Source organism: Cyprinodon tularosa, unplaced genomic scaffold (genome assembly GCF_016077235.1).
Source record: "Cyprinodon tularosa strain WSP-4 unplaced genomic scaffold, ASM1607723v1 ctg52, whole genome shotgun sequence".
Lineage (NCBI taxonomy): Eukaryota > Metazoa > Chordata > Actinopteri > Cyprinodontiformes > Cyprinodontidae > Cyprinodon > Cyprinodon tularosa.
The window spans coordinates 1,905,462-1,924,039 of NW_024039252.1; the positions used below are offsets into that span (position 1 = coordinate 1,905,462).

The following is an 18,578-nucleotide window of genomic DNA, read 5'->3' on the forward strand; positions in this document are numbered from 1 at the left end:
TAAAGACCCCTTCCTTTTGTTGGGTAATAATATGTTCTGAATGTTGAAAGTGATTCCATTGATTTTTTTTTTTCCACTAAATGTTGAGTTCTTTAAATCTGCACCTTCAATTGTCTGTTTTTTTATACATTTCAATCCCCAGGTTTAATAAATTACATTGCTTGTCCAAATGCTTCTGGCCCGGCCCTTCTGTCAAATTTTAGAACCCATTCTGGCCCTCAAGTCAAAAAGTTTGCCCACCCCTGGCCCAGACATATGAAGAAGAGGAGAGATTGTTGTCACATATTCTACATAATCAGTCTGTGCCAGAAATTCCTGCAGTTCCTTCAGTGTGGCTGAAGCCTCCCTGACTAGTTTTCTTCTCAACTTATCATTAATTTAAGACAGACTTCCTGTTCTTGGTAGTAGCCCTGTTTAGCCATATTTTCTTTCTTTGAGGTCCGTGTTCCATGGTATATTTAATTCCTTAGGATTTCCTTTGTTGCTTCACCCAACTGATATCTTTAAATAATAAAATCCATCTGATGCTTTGGAAACTCTATACATCTTTTCCAAAGCAAAAACAAACAATGGCTTGTTGAAAATGCAAACTTAGACTTACAGAAATAAACTTACACCTTTACCTTTGTATGCACATTATGATTGCACCAACAGCCAGCTGCTTTACGGGTTTGACTTGGTGTTTGAAGTGGGTGGTGATAATAAAGTCCCATCAAAGAGAGATTAAAACCAGCAGTTTCATTCTCTGCCTTCACACTCCATTTGGTATAGATGTTCAGTTAATTGATTTGGAGATCAACGGTAGAAAAAATGGGAATTGGGACACAAATTTTGGTTTATTTTAGGTATAAAAGAAAACTGCTCATATCCAGGCACTGGCATTCTTTGGTTTCTCACAATAATATGCAGTATTAGATTTAAAGATTGTGTTTACACATTTATGTCTTATAAATATCCATTATAATTAGTCCCATTGTTTTATTGCCGGCTCTCACTTCCTGCCAAAAAGTACAGTTTTATTGCTGAGGTATAAAAACATCCTATAAAGATTTGCTTTATGATTTTAGTTGTTGATGTTGGCGTTGCCACAACACAGAAGTTTGCTGCTATGTTTTCTGCTAAGGCTAGATTGCAGGATGTTGTCATATAAACTGATAGATGTGTTGGTATTATAACTTACTTTCGAAGCGACAACCTTCCAGTGACATAGCTACTTAAAACTTTGTGCTAATTTCTGTATATTGAGCTGTTTATTCTATATAGTTAAGCATATATTTTTGCCTACTGTGGTAAAAAAAAAAAGCTTTGCTTTGTTTAAAAAAAAATGGATCTTTTCTTACTGTACATTCTAATAAACGTGAAATTCAAAGTACAGCAAACTATCATAAAACTACAATTTAGGTGTGAATTACATGATATAAAGCCACCAGAGTTTGCACTAACCTACTGGATTGCTTTAACCCTGCAGTTGGCATATGAAAGACCTGATTTATTTTCACCAACTAGAGTGCATGCAAGTTCACACATGCTCATGCTACCAACTCTTGCTTCTCAAACCTTCACCTCTGCTTCCCTCTGTTTAGAGTAAATTGAAATGTGTGCAAACGATGAGCTTGTGTACTGCAAAACGGACCAAAGTCTTTAGTAATGTTAATCTGTGAAGAGCATCCTGGAGATAATCTTCCTAAACATCCAGATGAAAGTAGGCTGAATGAGAAACTGTACGGGGGGGGGGGGGGGGGGGGGGTCCTTTCTTTTTGCAGAGGTGGAGGTAGACAGAAAGCAGATGGATGTTTAGACAGGATGATAACACAGCCCTAGCTGACAGAACACCTGATAAGCAGCCTGACTGTCAGGTTTGGCAGGGTTATGGTGGCAAGACGGAACGGGATAAAAATCCAAAGTAGTCAGACTGATTAAATTTTGTTTTGGAGAAATAAAGCCCTTTTTCTCTGTTGGCTTTGGGAAGCTGTATCAAATACTAGACAATAAAAACAGCAATCAATATTTTGTAAAACATTTTCAGTGAGTTATATTTATTTAAGTTTGGCAACTTATCAACTATGGTCAGTTAACAGCTGTGTTATCTATGGGCAAAGAGCTGCTTTGCTTTTGACATTACCCCAAAAAAACATAGACCCACCAGATATCTGAGCTAAGATATATATTATATTTCCATGTATAAAGTTGGCTGGTAGCTTTTTATAGTTGTATCCATTTCCATAAATGAAATAATTAATGTGTAAAAAGAAAAAAATAGCCACTCTAGGGACTCAAAGGAGTCCCTATAGTGGCAAATTTGACTTCTGCTGAGCACAGAGTTTGAGGAGATCTCAAGTCATTGTTTCACCCGTAAGGTTTTAAGTGAGCACAGTAAAAAAGCTGGCGAGAGTATGTACATGTACAGGGCACAGCATCTCTCAGGCCGCTGAGTCTATGACTGCATTTAGTTTCCCCACAACAGTACATTGTTTGGCCTAAATAGTAACTTTGGTTTAATAATAAACAAAGGAAAGGTAAAATACGGATATACCTTAATGGAGCACTTGCTTCAGACACGGAAAAAGAAAATCATCAAATTCAAAGGTAATGACTGTCAATATATATAGCATTTGGTCACTTAATGTGGTCACCGGACATGAGCAGCCATTTAGTAGGGAGTAGACTCTGCTGGTAGAGAATCCAATTTCATAGTTTTGCTCCTTCAAGGTGATCTGGTTGTTTATTCCCTGCTTGGGATATTTTTCCCATCAATAGCATTTGCTGTACTGTGACGTCTTCTTTTACCATTTGGTTGTTCCTACCTTTAAATACAACATTCCAATAGCTTTTTAATTCACTCACTTTTCGAGCTTAAATGATCTATTCACCCTTTTTTCTGCAACCACTTAAAAGCCACAGATCTATATTCTTGGTAAACTGCTGCTTTCTGTGTAATTTTTGTAAAATCTTGTCTGTCTAATGTACAATAATATAAATTCTTATGATACTGAGGTTGCGGATCACATGCAATCCTCCATGCATGCACTTGTCAATACAAAGAATTGTCAAAATTAGCTTTTAGAATTACTTTTCTGGTTTGAAAAATAATACATAGGATGATTCTGATTTATTGATGTTATATACATTCAGTATTTTTCATAAAAAGAATATTAGTATCAGATATGTCTTTTAAATACATTTTAAATTACTCTTAATTTGACAGTTCGAGCTTATGCTGTCCATGTTTACAAATTAATTTTACTATATATTGTTTATTTCTCTACAGGGAAGCCTCAAAGTATCGAGAGCTCAGAACGGGTGCAGCTCTCAGGGACGTACAACGTCCGGAAAGGGAAGCTCCAGCTGCCAGTCAACCGCTGGACCAGACGGCAGGTCATCCTGTGCGGCACCTGCCTCATCGTCTCATCCGTGAAGGAGAGCCAGATTGGGAAGATGCACATTTTGCCACTCATAGGGGGGAAGGTATGTAAAGGCAACATGGCACCAGAAACATGACACACGTCTGCATCTTATTCTCTTCTTATCTAGCTGATGAGAACCATCTTTATTTTAACCTCTTTATAATGAAAGCATGATGTCATATTTATGCTGTCCGTTTTTGCATAAATTCAGTCCGAGTGTTGCTGGTTCCAGCTGTATGTTTTCATCATTCAGCTGGGTTGTGTTTTTCCTTTCTAATCTTGAGTCCTAATACACTTAATCTTCTGTGAGATAATGCTCAATAAACCGAGCTTCATTTATTTATTGCCTAATATGTTAACCTGCAAAATAAGCTCCTGGGGTTTTAAGGAAAAGCATTATCTCCTTTTATGTCTGACACAAAGAACACTCAATCCCCGCACCACACCCTGTTTCTAAACATTTCACACTCAACACGTGACTGCATTTATTTATGCTCTGAGTTTGTGTGCTGGTGTTCTATTCAGACTCCATAACAGATCGGTCATTCATTCACAAAGGATATCCCATGTTCAAGCGTGACCGTGCCTTTTTTTCAGAAGTCATTTATCACATACATTTGTTGTTGCCTCTGTCACGCACATGTTTGTAACAGATGACTGCATGCCGTGCATATTTTAAAAACATTTCTGGTCGCTGAATTTATCTACCTAGCAGCCGTTCTGTGTTTCTATTGCCTTATTATAGGTCATTTCAAATTAGTTACCCTGTCGTAGTTTCGTTTCCTTTTCTTTTATTAATTCTATTACATAAATGTCCCTTTTGTGTGGTCAGAGAGGTTGAAAATGTTATGTCCCTCTCATGTTTACCTTGACTACAGGTGGAGGAGGTGAAGAAGCACAATCATTGTTTGGCCTTCAGCTCGGCAGGGCCTCAAAGTCAAACCTACTATGTCAGTTTTGACAACTTCACAGAGCACCTGCGCTGGCACAGACATGCTGCCAAGGTACGGAGTGTGTGAGAGAGCTGGAAAAGGAAAGAGCAACAAAAGCATATGTGTCCTCTGCACTACAGAAACATCAGGTCCATGCTATATCAGTGCATGTTCAGCTGACACCCACACCAGTCCAACTGTTGAGCACCCAAATGGATATTAAGCAGGAGACGAGGTTGCAGGCAAACCATTTTGAACCCATCCACAGAAATTCCTGTGGTTTTGTTGCTTAATTGAGTCTGATTCCTTTAAAAAAGGATCAAATACATTCTCTTTCCAAAAATAAGAGTTACCCAGTAGCTTTAACAAAGCAAATGGGTGAGAAACTGATTTTGGATAATTAGTGCATGGATAAATATACTTTGGTTTCCACAGTTTTTAACTGATGCAGAAAAAGCTTTTTATATCCTAATATATATCCTATTATCTGCTTGTTTTTAAACCCCGACTTGAATACACCCATGGTCAGGAAGAGGTCTTCGGTAAACTGGACTAAACTATCTCTAATCTGGGTTATAATTATGTGGTACTTCCCAATTAAGGAACTTCCAATTAAGTTGATCACTGAATCAAAATTAAATAGATTTACCAGTTTGCAAAAGGTTTTTCATAGCTTTTAAAGTGTCCTATTCGTGGTGTATAAACTACTCATCTCTTGGTGCCCTCTCACACGAAATCCCAACTCGGGTCGCTTTCTCTCCCGTCTCTCATTTGAACTCAAGTAGGACATAGCCAGAAAACCTCTTTTCTAAATATTAACAGGGACATGCATGTCACCGGCACCCAGAGGGCCTCTCAGAATAGACGCTTGGATAGAGACAGTACGTGCCTCAGTGACGACTAAAAAGCTGCAGGCAATCTCCACTCTTAAAGACTCGACTTTACAGAGTGTTTAGTTTATTTTTTAAGATGACAGGCATTTAATTTGACCTTTTTAAAAAGAGCTTTCTTCTTATACAATTTTAGTTATTACAACAAGAAAAAAGGAACATTACTACCACTCTGCAATCAGTTTGAGTTAAACGAGATCAGGTGCTTACAAACTTGGAACACTTTCTCAGATTTTTCTCTCCTTTTTTAAAATTAACCCTGAATGATATTTGACTCCTAACATCAGCATACATACAGCACATTATGTACAGGATTATTAAAGCAAGGTGTGATGGCAGTGATACTGTGCATCTTTGCTTGGTCCTCACACTCACTTCTCTCCTCTATAATTTCTTCTAGATGGTGTCCCAGAGAATCAACTCTGTTGATTTGTCCTGCTGCAGTCTGGAACTTCTTCCCCCCAACCTCTTTTACAGCCACGACCTCACCCACCTAAACCTTAAACACAATTTCCTGCCTGCGGACCATCGCCTTCACCAGCTGCAAAGGTATAATGCTATGACAGAGCTACAGGAAAAAACACCTGCGACTAAACATCAAAGGGTGGGAGTTCTGGAAAATGAAAGGGTTGTTTCTTTGTTTTGCTTGTACACAGTTCTGAAAAAGGCTGTTTTATGCAGATTAAACCTGTGTTTGAGACTAAATAATAATTCAGAGTCTTGCTAAATCAGCCAGACTATGGACCAGCAGGAAAACTACAATAAATCTGCTAGAAATCTGGAAATGAGCATCTGATATATAGTCACAGACTACATTCCAAAAGACCTCACGCATTGTTGACGAATGTTGCTGTTCTAATTCTGGCCTCAGATGTTTGTTAGAGAACATTAGTGAATGAACCGCATCATTAACACTGAAGAGTAAAGAAGAAAGGTCAAGAATAAAGCGGAGAGGTTTAAGCTAAGGTTAGGTTATAAAACAATATCCATTATTATGAAGTATCGTTTTAGTTCCGCGTCTTAAATTTAAAGGAGGGTGGAACAACTGCTTATCTGTAGGTGATGGTTAGATGTCCGCATGAAGAACGAGCATTAATCAGAGAGACACTGAAGGTAAAGAGGAGCTGCAGAGATCAGAAGCAAGATTTAAGTCTAGATATCCAAAGGTTGTTGAGATGTACCACCAAAGCTTTTCTCCTATAATTTCAGGTTAAGGTTTTTTTACAAAGTATTGACAGGCGTGGCCTGAACCTAAAGGGATGTCACAATTTTCCATGATTTTTTTTTAAAGGATACAATATTTAATATTTTTGCTTCTTATCGCTTTTAGAATGAATATTATGTATCTGTCCCTGAAAATTAACTTTATGTATAACCTGACAAATGTGGAGAAGTTAGAAGTTAGAGGGGGGCTAAAGGCATGCAACATACTATAAGATAAGATTTAAAGATTGATTTGACCCAATCAAATGGGTTTTGAATTCAGTGTTTTAGCTGAGATGAACTCGGTTACAGGTGAGGTTTAGGAAATATAGGGATAGGTCCTGTGCAACAGGAAGTCAATCATAGAAAAACCTGAGACACAATACACTGGTACTTCTGGCTTCACCGAAAACTGCTGGATATGGTGGTCTCATTTGGTCTTGTCTGGGTTTCTCCTGCATACAAGCCATCGACCCGAGCTGGCTAGGACAACAGCCATTGGCACACAAGCTAGCCAGGGTTATGCGAAGGTTGGCCGAATGAGACCAGAAGGATAGATGTCTCTGCAGGGAAGCTTTTAATGTGCCTCAGTTGTCTAACACTTTCTCTCTGTGGACACCATCTGCTGCATGCTTGTCATGGTCCCAGATTAAAGACAACAGGGAAGACACAGGATATAGTGTGTGTGTGTGTGTGTAACCATATATAATACAGCGATGCACTGTTATTCTTGTCACTGTGACTCTGCAATGCATGCGTGTAAAATATAGAGTCCTTAGAGGAAAAGTCGCCTGCCTGTAACTTTTAGCTGCAGGCTACAGATTTAGGGTCAGTGCATGCAAAGGTATGATGAAGTATGACATTTTTATGTTCTCTGTTGTTTTTATTTTATTTTATTTTTAGCTTCCCTAATGAATTCTGTGTTTGCCAAGCTGTACATGTGTAAGCTGACACACTTTCCTGCCTTCCTGATAAATGGGGTCAAATTTTTTGTGAGTCCCTGCCACAGTAATATTATTTTGACTCATCTTTATTTTTTAATCTCCAGGGTAATGACTGATGTTAGGAGGATGACATTGGAGGGAAAACAACCAGTTTTAACTAAGCGCACAGGATGCACAGCTCCCCTGCTGGTCAAGGGAGATAGCATCCATTTTGCTTTGCCAAATCTAAGTAGGCTCATCCGCTTTTGACCCAGTATGACAAAAATCAGGTCAATAATGGGAAAGAGAAGAATAGTTTGGCTGAATGTAAAAGAAATGTTGACATTAAAATTCTGCAGTTACTTATAAAGAAGCTTTGTTTTTTGACGTGACTATAGTTTGAGGTATTTCTTTGTTAATATAAATACACCACCAACTTTCTCTTTTATATAATTTGGGGCTACAACCCTTTGTGGTTTCTGAATATTTCTCTCCTATTACACAGGTGGTATTTTTAAATGTGCAACTTTGTTTGAGAATGATGTCAACACTCTGAGGAGGGACAGATGTTTTGCATACAGTTGAACCTTGCTCTCTTTATTTCCATATAGATTATTGCAACAAAACTTTATGAGCAGCACACATGAGAGCTCATTAAGTGCTACTGTAGTTAGTCCAAATTTATACACATGGAGGATGATTGGATTTATTCCTCTCCATTTTAGGGGACCAGAGGAAACAGTAAAATGTTAATATAGTTATTATTTTCCTGAATGGTCATAGCAGTAACTTTAAGCGGCCATCAATGGAAACTGGAACTCAGTCTTTTTTATTTAGTGAATGTACTAAGTTGTCCCCAAAAGAAGAAAAAGAAAAAGCCTTTTTGAAGTGAATGTGAAGTGTTTTAAAATAGATTTAGAGAAAACAATGTGATTTACTAAAATAGAAACTTTCTTTGCTAGAGAGCGAGACTTAATGCAGATAAGAGGAAGGCGGAGCGAAGTACAGCAGGGTTACTGTTGTCCTTTTCAGCCTCTCTATTATAAAACATGATGGGTTAACCTCTTATGCTACGTTCAGACCGCACTCTACAGAAGTAGCAGAATCAGCTAGTTTACGTGCAAAGTCAAAGGTTGACGCGCATCAAGGCGCAGCAAAAGGTCCTGCAGCACGTTTTGAGCAGCTGAAGCAATGTGTCATGAGTTTCGGAGCATCTGACGCGCTTCAGAAGTAGCAAGTAATGTAGTTGGACTTTCTCTCTTAAAAACATATTAAAACTCCTTTTTGCCCGCTGATCACAGCAAATATAGCAAATCCGCTCTCTGCCACTGAACACAGGAGCAGCAGAAGCACCAGACGCATCTGGACACACTTTACTGGACTTTTGATCTTAATGTGGACACTCATCAAACATGAAGCAGCAGAAGCTCTTATGCTGCTTCCAGTGCTTGCGGCCTGAATGTGACATTATTCATTGAAATAAGCCGAGCGACTCTCGATTCCATCCGCCATTGTTACAGGCAAAGAAAGGATAAGGTAGCTCTGCCAACATGCATCAGACCCACTTTTCGACCACGCAGCTAGAGCAGCAAAGATGCTTCAGCTGCACATCAGAACTAAACTTGTACAAGCATAAAAAACGAAGCAGCATGCACATTTTTGCTGCTTCTGCTGTGTGTGGTTTGTGTGTTAGCATTAGAAATCTCAGTTAAGGTTATGTTTAATATTTTGTAGAAAATTGTTAACAATAGTAATGCTAATCACACCATTTGTTAATATACCAGTAACATGGTTTGCTCAGATCAACATGTTAAGTCCTTGGAAGGCCCCTATGTTTTAGTTAGAAAGAAATCCAATTTGAATCACATCAGTATTTGCAGGTTGAAACTTTGCAAAAAGTGGAAATTGGAATTCAGCACTAATGTTCTGATCAGTGCATCTGTGTTATTTGTGCATTTAGGGAACACAAAGCAACAGTACTGTAGCACCAATGTAAAATGTAATCCTTGTTCACCTCACAAATAATCCCTCTCATCAGAGATCTTAGATTTGCTCTTCTTTAGATGGTTTTGTTCTATTCAGCTGCTAAATGCTGCACAGTGTTCATCAGCTGCATGCCTATTTTGTCGGTTTGCCGTTGTTGAGCTTGGCTGACTTTACCAGGGGTTTATCAGAGATTTATCCAAAATACAGCAGCTGCTCAAAAAGCTATAAATTGACTTCTTGGCTGGACTTTTAAAACAATGAGCTGTCTTTTTTTTCATGGCATTTATCAGCTTTTTGTCTGCCTTTGTTTATTTTCAGGCAAGCTTAATCACGCAATAGTACTCCAGTAACTTTACATCTATTTTTCAGTTTTGGCAGATTGTATTAATTAGTTTGATCGAAACTAAAGTAGCACATCTAATAAATTAGTGGGATATGTGTGATAGATCTAAGAAACATCAGATGCCTTTTATTACGTTCCCAGGAGACTGTCATAAACCTTCTATGCTGAAAAATGACCTCTGCCTACAGCAACATGTGGCCATCAGGAACATCTGAAGCACTTGTAAATGTCCAAATCTTATTAGGAGCCAGAGTGCTACTACTGTGTTTCTATCCAGGTTTCCAAACTTTTAGAACATTGGAAAAAAAGAAAATGGAGATGAGACATGTTTCCATTCATTGGAGCAAGTTAACCAGCAATGCAAAGCAAAAAATGTCATCATATGATTATGTTATGTTGGCTGTAATAAATAGGAAGTGAAGTTTGGCAAACTAGTGTGGACCATGGATTATTAATGAAACACAGTTTTAATTAATTTGTTGTAAACAGGCAATTTGTGCTTACTTTATGATCTCAGCTAGTATTAGTGATGTTACATACCATCCAGAGACGTAAAGACAGAAATGTACCATAACTCCTAAAAGGACAACAGACAGAGTGAAACAATCATTGGAGCTAAATGTTTGCTGCTTTAGAACTTAGTTGACATATAAGTTTCCATCTCCTCTATAGCTAATTAGCTTTTTTTTAACCTCTCAAGACCTTAAATGGGGGTAATAACTCAGAATACATAAAATTCCACCGGTAAAATCTTTACCAGCAGGTGAAGCCATTGCTCGCAGCTCCAAGGTGACACCAAAAGTTCCATACCCCACAGCTCTGGAACTGTCGTAGCTAGAGGATTGAAATTTTCTGCATTTGTGGTTAACATGATGCAGAACAAATATAATACAATAAAACCTGCTTTTTCTCAAGAATGTCTTTACTACTGCTGTTCAAAAAAGACCTATAATTTCCGAGAATAAAAGAAAAAACAACTTTGAGTCATGTTTGAACTGATGCAGGTTGGTCTGTGTTCTAGTCCAGGCATCCCTAAACTCGGTCCTCAAGGCCCGCTGTCCTGCAGGTTTTAGAGGTTTCCTTGCTCCAGCACAGCTGATTTTAATTGAAAGCTGATTAATAGGCATTTGGTCTACTGAAATCATTATAATCAGCTGTGCTAAAGCAGGGAAACCTCTAAAACCTGCAGGACAGCGGGCCTCGAGGACCGAGGTTGGGGATGCCTGTTCTAGTCAACCAATTCTAATTTATATATTAGGAAACTAGAGGGTGTTAGCTTTCAAATAATGTACAATTGTATAATTGCACATTATTTGGGCTTACAGTTCCTAAGTTATTTGCTTTTCCATTTGGGTAGACAAAATAGGCGAGGATTACCCAAAATGAGTTGAATGTTAAGAGATTAATAAGTCAAAAACCACCTAAGGAGAGCTTAAAAACTTTTTTATAAAATTACATAAGTTTATTCAAATTTAGTTGTTTCCATCAAGCTCTTCTAATGGGATGTTTTAAAATGTGCATAAATGAAACCCTGAGGGAAACATGTCTTATGGTTGGCTGTTCCCTGTTCTGTGCAAATCTGATAAGTTTATATTACTTTTTTCACTCTGACATAAAGGTCTCTCTGTGGTGTAATGAATTAAGTCTTTAACTTTAATGCGGGGGGCTCTGGTTCAAATACCAGTTATTTACAGGATGTTATTTGGAACAAAAAACTTTACTTCTTTTGTGTTATTGTCACACATCTTATCGGTCCTTTTACAGAACAAACATGGCTGGGCCAAAGAGGACCTGACAACAAGTCAAGATTAAATATACAAACATTTTGAAGACTGGATAAAATGTTGACTAATGTACAAAGGACTTTTGCCAATGACTTAGAAGGTGCCTGCATACATACCTTATCTTGCTTATTTTAGTTGTACTATGAGAACAGCCAGATACCCATTCATCAAAGGCTGAAAAGATTAAACATTTATGGTGATCAGCGAAAAGAACGTCAAGTGTGTTTGTGCCTATAAGCACCTGTTCATGGGCGCAGAGCGGAGGTGAGGAATCACCAAGGCTAGAGTGTTAATTTCAATATAAGAGCATACAAACTCTTCCGGAAAGGTGATGGTAAACTCAACATATCCTGATGGTGTCCCACCATCAGTCGGCCCTCAATTTAAACAAAGGGAGGTCTATTTTAGAAGAGGTTCGTGGAGTTAGCTTAATTTGAGATCCAATAAAGGATTTTTTCAGTTCAACATACAGCACTTGGTGTATATCGATACTCAGTGCAGGCAGCTCTTCTCAAAAACTCGCTTATGTAACCTGAGAGGGTCGAATCTATCGCTGAATGAATCGTGACCCAAAGCACGGCCTCAAACATGAGAGCTAACTAAGCTAAAAGTTGTTGTTAGACAACAAAGCAGATTTAGCCCTTATCATATCAGACTTTAAGTTCTCTGATTTAGTATTTAATCTAGATGGATGAATTTGGCGTTGTCATTACTTATCAACCTGCTGCTCCAATACGCTCTGCTAGCTACAGTGGCTGATGCATGCTAACACCATGTAAATACAAAGTTTAACACCAAATTAAAAAAAAATCCTTCATAATCAAAACTCAGACTAGAAAACACAGAATTGAGAATAACACATAAAAGCAAAAAACCCATGCCGATGATAATATTGCAAAGGAAAAGAGAAAATAGAGAGGAATAAAGGGCAAATGTACTGCACACATACTCATACTAGAAATTAATAAATAATGCTAAAAAAACAAACAACCAAAGCTCATGCAAAGGAAGAATGCTGCAAGTGGCCAAATAACTGCAAGTGAAGAAAAGCTGTGAACCAGCAATGCATAACGGAGATGCTCCAAAACACTAGGGGGAGAAAAATCTTAATCTGTTTTCTTTTTTTTTTCTGTTTTTTCTAGACTGCAATATCCTAACCTTCCTTTAGGGGAGAGTTCACTTTGTAGATCATGACTGTGAGAAAAACACTTGAAACTCTAGAAATGTAAAGCTCTGACCTACTAATGCAACTTTTTGCCCTTTCTAGATTTCTTTTTCTTTAAGAACTATTCACCTTAAGGCCTATACATGTTTCTACAGAACAGAGAGATTAGCTCTCTCTCGCAGAAGGACACTGCAGCCCTGGTTTGGGAGTAAGTGCAGCTTGTCCTTGACTCATCATCCAGACAGAACTTTTTTTGTGTCTGTACTGTAAAACAAAAGCTGCACTATGAGGGACCTTAAAGGGTTTTTCAATAGTTGGAACTAAAAATTCTTTTGAAGTATGAAATACACAACCAGAGTGAAACTTGTTATTTTTATCACCACCTCAAATAAATAAATAAAAAATCTCTGTTCTTGAGGAGCATTTAGGAAGAGGATGTGTGCTGTGTATTGAACTATTTTCAAGTTATATTCGTCTCTTGTAGGTTTGGGTCATGATGTCCTGCACAGATGGTAAAAGGATTCATTTTTACTGGTTACTGCTTAATTGTAAAAAAAAAATCCCAATTTGCCCTCAGCAGCTCCACTAATCTGTTTCAGTAGCTCCAATTTCTTCTTTGGTCTCTTGTAGCCCAAGCATGAGTTTATAAAGATTCTTCAATTTTTTTGCTGTATCGTCTTGCTTGTTGATAACTGATAGAACGATAGAATAGATTAAAGTGGTAAATTATTAAAGTAGCCGGCAAACGGTGCGACAAGTTGCCTTGTTCGAATTAATATTTTTGAAAGGACACCTCTCTAGATCTGTCATTATCCTTACATACAGAAAAAGAGCTAAGTTCCTTAATCAGTTAGAAAAATACAACTCATTGTATATGTAAACATACCAATATGCTGCAGATATTTCTATCATATTTGACTTTTCTCACACAGTCCATCCTTATGCTGCATTTCAAGAGAAAAGTGGGTTAATATAAGAATTGGATACTTTTTTCTCTTCAAACTTCTGTAAATAATTTAAATTTGGAGCAGAGCTGACATTGTGCTGTGTTTCGGAGAGCAGTGTCTGTAAATGTAGAAGGTAGAGGGAAAACCTCCCTGATGATCACAGGTGTTGGAACGATCTAAGCTGACACAATGGAGCAGACAGAGGAAGAGTGAGTATAGGGCCCCTCTCAGAGCTTTGAAGTGACTGATTTAGTGATTACCAGATATTTTCAACATAATCTACAACAGATTCAAGCAGGAATACTTGGTCGTCTAACATTCTTTGGTTCTTTATCTCAGTTGTCATAATCTATGATTAATGTGTTTCTGAGTCCTGTTTTACAAGGTTTGAAAATGAAATCACCTGATATTCTCAGCACAGCAGTAGCTTTAGAAAGTAAAACAAATGTGTTGTTTTGTGTTCGTGTGATAAAGGAACATTGCACAAAGTTCACGTTGGTTTTTAGTCTCCTTTGTTTTATCACTGAGGGCCCAGCTCCTGTAAAGGTTGGTGGCTCACGATTGGAGGACGCGCTGAATGCCACTGGTCCCTTATGTTTGATTAAATAACATACACACTTATGCCCTGTTTGTTTCGTCAACAATTCAATGTGAAGCATTAGAACCACTCAGTCTGTGGTTGTGTTAAATTTTAACATGTGGCGGGGGGGGGGGGTATGTTGGGTTTTGCTATTTATAAATAGGTTATATCCTGTTGTATTATTAATCTCTACAAATACTAAGTGAGTTCTTGAATTACATTCTGTCGTCTCTACTTCTCCAGGTTTTCTCGCCTTCGCAGCCTTAACCTCTCCAACAACCACCTTGGTCAGTTCCCGCTGACCATCTGTGACATCCCTACTCTGACAGAAGTCAACCTCAGCTGTAACTACCTGGACTCTGTCCCCAGCTCCGTGGGTGCCATGAGCAAGTAAGAAATGACTGCAACTTACACACAATCAACTAGAAAAAAATAATTTTTTTTTTTTGTTAATGTGTACATTTTGAAAAATCTGAATTTTAAGTACTGTCAGGGGGTTAATATACTCCTGCCTTGTTTTAATTATTCTTTTCTTTTTATTTGTTTACCTTCCCCTCTTTTCTGTTAGTTACTTTAGATACACTTTTTTGCCTCAATGTCAAAGTTTGCATAGGCAAAGCTGAGTTCCCATGCATAATAAGCATGCACTTAGCATTTTGTTAACCCAATGGTAAAGATTTCTCTAATTTCTTTTGATCTACTTTTTATTTATTTATTTTTTCTTTTCTGTCTACGCAAAACCCATCTTTGTATTGTTTTCATTGAATTCACTTTAATCTTGACCTGATCAGTGGGTGATAACACAATTTATCCTTTCTACTCTGATGCATGTTTCAGTTTGTGACCTAACTTTTTAATAATTTATGAGTTTGACCTGCACAGTTTCTGATAATCTCATTAGCGCTGTTGGTAATCGAATGAAAATAGTAAATTATGTTAATTTTATCACATAGGTATACCTCTCATTGTAAAATACTTTATAGCTTATTATATTTTTATTAGGATTTTATCTGGTAGACCATTAAAAAGTAACACACAGTTGAGCCATACAAGAAAAGCTTCCATGTTTTTTTTTATTTCTTCCAAATTAAAATAAGCAAAAATGTGGCTTGCGTTTATACTCCTGCCTCATCTATTTTATCTACCTTATAAATAGGGTTCTGTGTGTTTTTAGTATAACTCCATTGCCGAGAAGGCCAGATTAACGGGTGACCAGTATCATTAAACCCAAGAAATACACCAAAGAGAAGTGTCAAATGTTTACAGCAGTGTTATCTTATAATACAATATAACCAGCTTTGAACGTTTTGCAGTGATCATTCCTTTTCCTGAATACAGAAAGTTTGACCTTAAATGATCTCATCTGCAATTAGATAATTAACTAGAAACTCACCAGAGATGCTAACTTTAGATTACCAACATAGAACCAAGTTGAGGGAATGTTTTCTGTCATTTCTGAACTCCAGACATTTGGTTTTTATGCAAACATGGCAAGAAGAACGCCATTAAAAAGAAATTTAGGAATTTCGGTTTAGTAACAAGAATTCCTGTTTGATAACAGGCCACACAGAGGACAGATCAAACATGTGAAAGAAGGAGCTGAGACAGACAGCCAGGAAGGAAATGATTGAGAATTTAACATATTCATGTTTTAAAATCAACCAAAGTCCAGATGTTTACAGGTGCTGGTCATAAAATTAGAATATCATGAAAAAGTAGATTGATTTCAGTAATTCCATTTAAAAAGTGAAACTTGTATATTATATTCATACATTACATACAAACTCATATATTTCAGATGTTTATTTTGTTTAATTTTGATGATTACAAATGACAACAAATGAAAATCTCAAATTCATCATATCAGAAAATTAGAATATTACTGAAGACCAATAAAAACAAAGGATTTATAGAAATGTTGGCCAACTGAAAAGTATGAACATGAAAAGTATGAGCATGTACAGCACTCAGTATTTAGTTGGGCCTCCTTTGGCCAGTATTACTGCAGCAATGCGGCGTGGCATGGAGTCGATCAGTCTGTGGCACTGCTCAGGTGTTATGATAGCCCAGGTTGCTCTAATAGTGGCTTTTAGCTCTTCTGAATTGTTGGGTCTGGTGTATTGCATCTTCTTCTTCACAATACCCCATAGATTTTCTATGGGGTTAAGGTCAGGAGAGTTTGCTGGCCAATTAAGAACAGGGATACCATGGTCCTTCAACCAGGTACTGGTAGCTTTGGCACTGTGTGCAGGTGCCAAGTCCTGTTGGGAAATGAAATCTGCATCTCCAAAAAGTTGGTCAGCTGCAGGAAGCATGAAGTGCTCTAAAACTTCCTGGTATGTGGCTGCGTTGACCCTGGACCTCAGAAAACACAATGGACCAACACCAGCAGATGACATGGCACCCCAAACCATCACTGACTGTGGAAACTTTACACTGGACTTCAAGCAACGTGGATGAAGTGCCTCTCTTCTTTTCCTCCAGACTCTGGGACCTTGATTTCCAAAGGAAATGCAAAATTTACTTTCATCAGAGAACATGACTTTGGACCACTCACCAGCAGTCCAGTCCTGTTTCTCTTTAGACGCTTCTGACGCTGTCTGTGGTTCAAGAGTGGCTTGACACAAGGAATGCGACAGCAGAAACCCATGTCTTTCATACGTCTGTGTGTGGTGGTTCTTGAAGCACTCACTCCAGCTGCAGTCCACTCTTTGTGAATCTCCCCCACATTTTTGAAGGGGTTTTGTTTCACAATCCTCTCCAGGGTGCGGTTATCTCTCTTGCTTGTACACTTTTTTCGACCACATCTTTTCCTTCCCTTCGCCTCTCTATTAATGTGCTTGGACACTGAGCTCTGTGAACAGCCAGCCTCTTTAGCGATGACCTTTTGTGTCTTGCCCTCCTTGTGCAAGGTGTCGATGGTCGTCTTTTGGACAACTGTCAAGTCAGCAGTCTTCCCCATGATTGTGTAGCCTATAGAACTAGACTGAAAGACCATTTAAAGGCTTTTGCAGGTGGTTTGAGTTAATTAGCTGATTAGAGTGTGGCACCAGGGGCCATCAATTTTGAACCTTTTCACAATATTCTAATTTTCTGATATGATGAATTTGAGATTTTCATTTGTTGTCATTTGTAATCATCAAAATTAAACAAAATAAACATCTGAAATATATGAGTTTGTATGTAATGTATGAATATAATATACAAGTTTCACTTTTTAAATGGAATTACTGAAATCAATCTACTTTTTCATGATATTCTAATTTTATGACCAGCACCTGTATACTCTAAAGAATCTGTGGTCACATTTAAATAAATGATCTGATGTAAAGGCCAATTTTTTCTAAAACGTTTGGGTAAAATATCTTTTCCAAAAGTACAAGCTGACATAAGATTTGTAATTGCAGAAATATGTGGTCCAACAGGGCTTTAACTCAGGAAAGCTTGAAAGAAATGCATGCCATACTTAAGTTTTAGCTCAAAACCGTACATCCTTTTCCTTTCAGTTGACCATTTTACACTACTTGGTGGTGTTTTTAGTCTGTCAGATAAAATCCTATTAGACAGAGGATTAAAAAAGTTCTGGGGTTACTTTTTATGACAGTCTTAAGTCTGGCCTCACTTGAAGCTAAAAGTAGTGCTATGCTAGGGTATGGAATGGTAAAGATGAGAAGGTAATCTGCAGGACAGATCTGGTATGCCTGTAAATTCCTGAAGTGACCAGTAGGGTACCTATTCTGCTACTGCCATCTACAGGACATTAAAAGAATTGATAATTGATACCTACCATGTTACATGTTGATTTGAACATGCAGGATACATCTAGAGAGACCATAGAAATGCCAGTGTTGTACAAAACTAGATAATTTCTCCTTTAGTTTGCAGACGTTCCTGTTGGACGGAAACAGTTTAAGCGACTTGCCCTCTGAGCTGGGGTCCCTGCGTAGGCTGAGCTACTTGGGTCTTTCCTTCAATCAGTTCAACCATATACCCCAGGTGCTTGAGCGGCTGGCCTCCATGGAGAAGCTCTGCATGGCTGGAAACAACCAGGAAACGCTCACCCTGCAGAATTTCAGGCTGCTCCATGTCAAACACATCGATTTAAGGTACAACAACCCAAGCAGATCGATCTACATGTCATTGTTTTACAATAAAAAGGAGTTTGATAAATGAACTCAGGGGAACTTTGGCCAGAAACAGCACGACTACCATTTGCCAGTCATTCTTTTTTCCGACTGTTGTACTCATTGACATGCTTTAAACTCACTAATTACGGAAACAAAAAACAGACGGAGGATACCATCACAGAACTAGATGGTTAAAAAGTAAAAAATTCAAGAAATAATTTGCTGGCACTGGCCCCTATCAGGGCCTCATCATCGTCTGGGAAAACAGAGCAGGAGTGACTTGCACTATTTTAC

The 18,578-nt window shown here is 38.0% G+C and overlaps 1 protein-coding gene across 1 annotated transcript in view; it reads left to right on the forward strand.

The window, feature by feature from the left end:
* Positions 1-18,578, forward strand: part of phlpp1 (PH domain and leucine rich repeat protein phosphatase 1) — a 64,927-nt gene that overhangs the window by 35,101 nt on the left and 11,248 nt on the right. The window contains exons 2-6 of the mRNA XM_038303738.1: positions 3,269-3,465; positions 4,283-4,408; positions 5,627-5,775; positions 14,401-14,547; positions 18,036-18,263. Coding sequence (XP_038159666.1) covers positions 3,269-3,465; positions 4,283-4,408; positions 5,627-5,775; positions 14,401-14,547; positions 18,036-18,263 — 847 coding nt within the window. The remainder of the gene's footprint in view (positions 1-3,268; positions 3,466-4,282; positions 4,409-5,626; positions 5,776-14,400; positions 14,548-18,035; positions 18,264-18,578) is intronic.